This window comes from Oxyura jamaicensis, chromosome Z (genome assembly GCF_011077185.1).
Source record: "Oxyura jamaicensis isolate SHBP4307 breed ruddy duck chromosome Z, BPBGC_Ojam_1.0, whole genome shotgun sequence".
Lineage (NCBI taxonomy): Eukaryota > Metazoa > Chordata > Aves > Anseriformes > Anatidae > Oxyura > Oxyura jamaicensis.
Genome location: NC_048926.1, coordinates 12455806 through 12462766, shown reverse-complemented (window position 1 = coordinate 12462766; position 6961 = coordinate 12455806). Strand labels below are relative to the sequence as shown.

The 6961-nt window shown below is 35.0% G+C and overlaps 1 protein-coding gene across 2 annotated transcripts in view; it reads left to right on the top strand.

Annotated features, from left to right (window-relative positions):
* Positions 1-6961, top strand: part of LMBRD2 (LMBR1 domain containing 2) — a 37692-nt gene that overhangs the window by 10247 nt on the left and 20484 nt on the right. For both annotated transcript variants that reach the window (XR_004746090.1, XM_035309675.1), the window contains exons 5-10: positions 194-361; positions 1248-1458; positions 4231-4305; positions 4911-5024; positions 5629-5812; positions 6675-6856. Coding sequence is in view for 1 of the 2 variants with exons in the window: in XM_035309675.1 (XP_035165566.1) it covers positions 194-361; positions 1248-1458; positions 4231-4305; positions 4911-5024; positions 5629-5812; positions 6675-6856 (934 nt within the window). In the remaining variant the exon portion in view is untranslated. The remainder of the gene's footprint in view (positions 1-193; positions 362-1247; positions 1459-4230; positions 4306-4910; positions 5025-5628; positions 5813-6674; positions 6857-6961) is intronic.

The following is a 6961-nucleotide window of genomic DNA, read 5'->3' as shown; positions in this document are numbered from 1 at the left end:
ATTATTTGTTAGGGATGAAATTTCTCTAACATTTAATTTTTTTTAAGGTTTACCCTCAGACTGGTACACCTAGGATAAAAACATATACTTAGTTCATCTTGTTAGAAGCTTGAGAGCCTTTAACTTAAACACTCTTGTCTCAGTATCTTGCCACTAATAAGCTGCTTTTTGGTATTGTTTGCTTTCTTCCTAGGATTCTTCTACCTTTCATGCAGTCATATGCTAGGTCAGGAGGGTTCTCCATTGCTGGAAAGATTAAAACTGCATTGATTGAGAATGCAATCTACTATGGCACTTACTTGCTGATTTTTGGAGCGTTTTTAATATATGTTGCTGTAAACCCAAAGTTCAATTTACAATGGTAAGAGTAATGTTGTAAGTACTTGCATGAGTTCTTCAAAAAAATAGAAAATGTTAAAAAAAAAAAAAAAAAAGTCTAGCATAAACGTGTTATGTGGATAAAATGTGTCTTTAAAACAAACTTTTGATCTGATTTTTGCTAGGCAGAATTTTGTTAATTTTTTTGAATAGAAAGAGATAATTTGACTTTGTAGGAATTTGCTCTTGTAGCTTTCTGGTTTTGATATGTAGGGCAGGGCAATTGTTTTTCTATTTGCAGTGATGTTATTTTTTTCCCTCACTGAAAATGCTTTTATGACTCTAGTGCTGAAACTTTCTCAGTGCTTTCAAAACATCTTTCATAGTATTTCCCGTGTAATACTTGTGTCTACTGTAGATTCCACTTAAAGCTCCTAAGATAATTTTAAAATAATTGATGCTTAAAACACTGCTGATGGTCTTCCATGCTAGATAGAATAGTAAACGCTGTTTTGTACTGCCTAGTTGCTTTCAGATTCTGTTTCTGAAATACTAATCCTGGATTCTGAGCTTGTTTCATAGAGAGATTCCAATTATGGTGTTTTGATCTAGTTTTAATTACATTTGCTAAGTTCATGTCCTTTCCTAAAGGAGCATATTTTGAGAACAAATGCTTATGTCTCCCTCCAGAGAGGGTACACCCAAAAGAATGTTTTGCTGCTTTCAGATATGTGAGAGGTAGGGAAAAATCGTGGCAGCTTTATATGCAGCCAAGGTAGCAGACTGGGCCTAGGCAAGAATTACAGATGAAACTGAGTTTGCTCCTGTAAATTTGAAAGCCCTCTTGGAGCACAGATACTTCAAAGTGATTTTCTTGCAGGTGGGAAGCAGGTTGTAATTTCATTTTTTTTTTTCTGTTTATTTTGAAGGAACCAACTTCAGACTATTGGGATAGCTGCTGCAAACACATGGGGTCTCTTTCTTCTTGTGTTGCTTTTGGGCTATGGTTTGGTGGAAATTCCCCGTTCTCACTGGAATGGGGCTAAGAGGGGTTATCTTCTCATGAAGACCTATTTCAAAGCTGCCAAACTGATGACTGAAAAAGCAGATGCAGAGGAAAATTTAGAGGATGTTATGGAGGTAAGTAACTAGATTGTGCTGTGAAATAAGTGAAGACTGCTGTTGTTCATCTCTGAATTTCCTGGTGTTACGTATTCTTGGCAAGAAACACAAGTAGCGTGAAATTTGAAATATCTGTAAATTAAGAAAGTCATCATAGTGTGCCACTTAATGACACTAGATGACACTGATAAAAAATCAAAAGTGAAGTAGAAGAATCTATCTCATGGCAACTTGATAGCCATATTTTGTTTTTTTTTTTTTTTGTTTGTTTGTTTTTTCTTTTACTGACCATTTTGGAGTAATGTTGGTGGCTAATTAATAACATTCCAGAGTGATGCTTGAAAATCTAGCATACAGATAATTTGCAGGAGCACTAGCAAAACATTTGTGTGCTCTTTTGTGCTCTGCTTCCACTGTGTTTCAGCAATCTTGAAGAATTTTTAAGTTGAATTTGCAAGACTACAGCGTGTGCCTTCTGAGAACAGGATAGATCACTGTTCTTTCAAAGAGTTTCTCTTGAGACATTATTATTTCTTGTGTGAGTGAGCAATAGTCGCTTATGTAGTTCAAGAACAGAATGGAAATCCAACCCATTGAATTGCTGTTGCTTGCTGTTCTGCTGTAATACCATAGTTTAGAAGTAATCTTTCAGAAGACTTGTAGGGCAGGGTGGTAACTTATTTTGACCTGTAACCAAAGAAAATAATAGAATCTTCACTCCTTCAATAACAGCATTTCAAAGACAAAATTTACTAGAAAAAGAGCAACAAAAACTTTGCTAACCATGCTAGTAGCACTTCCAGTTTTGTACTGGACTGTTCTTCAGTAGAATGACTGTCAGGTTTTGAGATTGTCTTACCCAACATATTATTATGTATTAACAATATAATGCATAAAATCTTGTTTCAAGAACTTAGATCTGGTACTATACTTTTTTTTTTCTTTCGATCTATAAACAATTGCACTATTCCTTTAGAATTCTTGGCTAGTGTATTTCTCTAATTTCTAACCTTCATAAGAACACTGAAATACTGCATAATAAGTAAAAATTCTTAAGAATTCCAGTGCTGACTCTGAGAACTTGATTGTAAATTATACATTACTGCTATGGCAAATAAATCACCAAATTTTAGCTATCACCCTCTTAAGTTTAAGCTTTTGTTTTCTTTGATTATCAGAGGAAGACATTGCTAAAGCTCTAGAAATCATAGTGTACTAGGTCTGGTTGGGATGTTAACTTTCCCTGCAGCAGCCCATAGAGTGCTGCGCTCTGCACTTGTAGCTAGAACAGCAGTGGTATCACACCGGTGTTCTGTCTGCTGCTGAGCAGTGCTGGCACAGCATCAGGACTTTCTCTAACCCCCCTAGGGGGTGGGCAAAAAGTGAGAAAGAAACATCAGCAGGGCAGCTGACCTAACCCAACCAAAGGGATATTCCATACCATATGATGTCACACTCAGCAATAAAAGGTAGAAAAAGGAAGAAGAGGGGAGGGGTGGGCTCTTGTTGTGAAAACGTCTGTCCTCCTCCCGAACACCGGCTACGTGTGTTGAGGCCCTGCTTCAAGGACGTGGTCAAGCATCGCTCATTTGTGGGAAGTAGAAAGTAATTTCTTTCCTCTGCGCTTCCACATAGCCTTTACTTATTTTGTTTTGTTATTCCCTTTCCCCCTCCCTCTTCCCCTTTCCTTTTTTTCCCTTTAGTTGAATTGTTTAATAATAATATTTCCTTAATATTTTTTTTCTCTTTAATTAAATTATCCTTTTCTCAACCCTTGAGTTGTTCCTTCCTTTACTTCTTCCCCTCCTCATCTGAGGGGGAGTGAGAGCGGTTGTGGTGTTCAGCTGCCTAGCACGGTAAAACCACCACACAGTACCAGAGGACACTTACCAAAATTGGTTGTTTTTATTTACTTTATTACTATTATTATTATTATGGTATTGTACTTGACAGGGCTGAATGTTAGGATTGACCTTTACAAACATTCTTGCAGGGTTTTGTTTGTTTTTCTGTATCATGCTATATAATGACAATTTTCTTGCTCAGTAGATTGAGGGAATTTAAAATTACTGAAACCCACCTGTTAGAACAGCCTTTGATATATCAAAGAACTGTCTGTATCTACTTAGCCTTCCTTGACGCACTAAACAAAAGTTCTTCTATCTGCCTAACCGTCCTGTTTGATGCGATTTCTAAGCTTTCACAATTATTTCTATTGTCTAGACTCTACAACTTGTATCTTCTTTAAAGTACAGTTTGTAACAATAAAATAGGATGAAAAATAAAACGTACTTCCCACTAAGCCTGATAAAATGCTAGAATTGTTTCTAACAAATTATTTAGCTGTTTTATTACTCACAAATCTCAAATAGTCTTAGAAGTTAGCTATGTAGAGGTAAATGTGAGCAAGATAGAAAATAGTGTAAAAAGATACTCATTTAGCTACTTGAAGTAATCAAGTGAAACTAAACAAGGTAAGATGGAAACTCCTTGTTATGTACAACTAAAACAGGAAGGTATGCTCCATTTCAACATTCACGCATAGAAACCAATCCTCTACACAATTGCAGAGTAATACCTGGTATGTTTTTTAAATACACAACTTCTTTATAAATATGCCTTTAGTTGTCTTTTTTTAGATGTCTAATGGGTTGGGTTGAAAGGTATGTTAAAGATCATCTAATTCCAATCCATCTGCCATGGGCAGTGGGAGGGAGGCTCTTATTGGACCCTGTAAAGTTCTATCTAGTTAACATATTGAAACAACTTTTTTTTTTCCCCCTTCAACAGGAAGTCCGTAAAGTAAGTGAGAGTATCAAGTATAATCACCCCTTGAGGAAATGTGTTGATACAATACTGAAAAAGGTAAGTAATAATAGCAAAAAAAAAGATTTAAAAATTGTACATCTTTTTCAATAACCGTTCAAGGAGGTGGGAGCCTATTCTGCACCTACTACTTGTATGTTGTTTTTTTTTCCATTTAACATAAAATCTCTAATTGGCATCTTGTGGCTGTCTGACCAGACTTCCAGTTGAAATCCTTTATAGAAGGATTTCTTAAGATGAATGTAATTATCTGATGTCTTTTGAGATACGTAGCATATTAGAAACAGAAGTAGTAGCAGTTGATTACTTATAAAACCTTCTGAAGTATAATGAGGTATTTGGAAAATGCCATCTGTTTTTTGCTCTATGCCTTATTCTGAATTCATTCAAAACATCAAGTGTGTTTTTGATAAACAGATGTGGCACTTTGAATTATTTAAGAATATCATGCTGATCTTTCTTGAACAGGAAAATACAGAGTTTTCTTCTACTTGTAGAAGATAGATTTTTTTCCTTTTGATACTGGCACCTATATTTAGAGTGAGCTTTTCTGTTACACAAAATGCTTAAAACATCTTAAAAATAATTAACAGAAACCACTTCATTTTCCTGCATCTTTCAGTCAATTTTCTTTTTCTTACCAGTGTCCTAATGAGTACCAGGAAAGAATGGGTAGGAACATGGATGATTATGAAGATTTTGAAGAAAGACAGAACAGTTATCCAAGTGAAAAAAGTTTGGTCAAACTTCACAAGCAGGTAATTATATATAAATTGTATATATAATTAAATATTCTCTCATAAATGACCAATTTATGCTAATGTAATGAGAATAAATGCAAATCAAGTTAAGATTTTCAGATTTTACCTAAACAGCTTTCTGTAGTGTTTTTTGGGACGCTACTTAACTTTTCTCAGCAAGAGAAAACGTCCCAAATGATCCAGATCTGTTTTCTGGATGTGTGAGAACCGTTCTTGTCACTAGACAACTTGAAAGTATTTTAATTGGCTGTGATGACTTGATGATTTTTGATGGCCTTGTAATGACTGATAGTGAATTCTTAAAAAGTAACTAGTGAAAGTGTTGAGACTTAAAAATGAAGTGGTATTTTGGAAAAAGGAGGCTGTTAATGCTACAGATCAATTGTGATTAAAAAAAAAACAAACAGCAAAACCCAGAAGTTCTGTAGTTCTCTTAGAACTTTTCTATTAAGATAGTTAACTATTTGCTTTTGTGAGCATACAGAATTAATCTTTGCAGTTCTGCAATGTAAAATTTTTAACAGATTTTTGCAAGGCTTTTCTCTCTTTTTTTTTTTTTAATGAGTATGTTGTAACCATAATTTCTTGGAATTTATGATAGGTAATTTATTCAGTACAGAGGCATCGTCGTACACAGGTCCAGTGGCAAATTCTTTTAGAACAAGCCTTTTACTTAGAAGATGTGGCAAAAAATGAAACTAGTGCAACTCGACAGTTCGTTCATACGTTTCAGTCCCAGGAACCGGAGAATAAAATTGTTCAGTATTTCTACACACCAACTGTTGGTAAGTGCTGTTATGCAGATTTGAATATGTAAACCAATTAGTTTTATATTTACAGTTAAATTTACTGGATTAATTGGTAGTGTTCTGTGAGAAGAACAGATTCATTTATATGAAAATGTTCAGTTACAGTAGAAGGAAGCAAATGTGCATTTTGATGCATTTATTTAATGGAATAGCCATCTGATTTTTGCACGTGGCCATAAACTTAAACTTTTTACAAGCTAATAGCTGTAGTCTGTTGCAATAGTCATTGAAAACTTTTGAATCTTTAAAAGAAGGAAAAGTAGAAACTTCAAATTAATAGATCATGGCTACCTTCTGTATTTGTAGGATATTGTTGACGTGTAAGCTCTTGTAAATTGAAGGGAAAAGGATTCTTCGTCTGCCATGAATTGAAGTTTAGGAGATGTGGTTGCTGGTGTATCTTTTTAAAAAGTGTCTTCTCATCATGTATTAACTTATAATTTGTTGTGTACTAGCAGTGAGTTATTGGTGAGGAAGGACAATTTAATTTTACAGCCCAAACTTTGTTTATGATAGAGTAATGGATGTACAAACAAATGAAAAGTGGGTCACCCATGGTATTTGGGCTGAAAGTGGAGAGTCTTGTTCTGCTGTCCTTAATCACTTTTGCAAAATTTACCCCCCAAATCCCACTCTGTTTTCCACAAGTGTGCACATGATTCCTTAGGGGTGAGCCAAATCCCTAGGCATCAGAAAAGTTCTGAATTGGAATTTGTGGAGTCACACATTCAAACCTTGATTTTAAGGGTGTGCATGCAAGAAGTTCATAAGTGTGTTGATAGAGTTCTGTTTCTGGTTGTGTTAACCCATTAGAGATGGATGTGTATTTGTTTTTCAGAGTGGTACTGGGAATGTCTTCTACGACCATGGTTTTACAGGGTTCTTGCAGTCGTTTTGGCCATGTTCTCTGTAATTGTCGTGTGGTCAGAGTGTACATTTTTCAGCACAAATCCAGTTTTATCGCTATTTGCAGTTTTCATACAGCTGGCAGAAAAGACATATAATTATATATACATAGAGGTAAGTTTGATCACTCAACAAAAACCTTTATAGCTAGAATGTTATTACAATAATAGTAGACCAAACTGATTTTTTTTTTAAAAAAGTAACTGTAAACAATGTCAG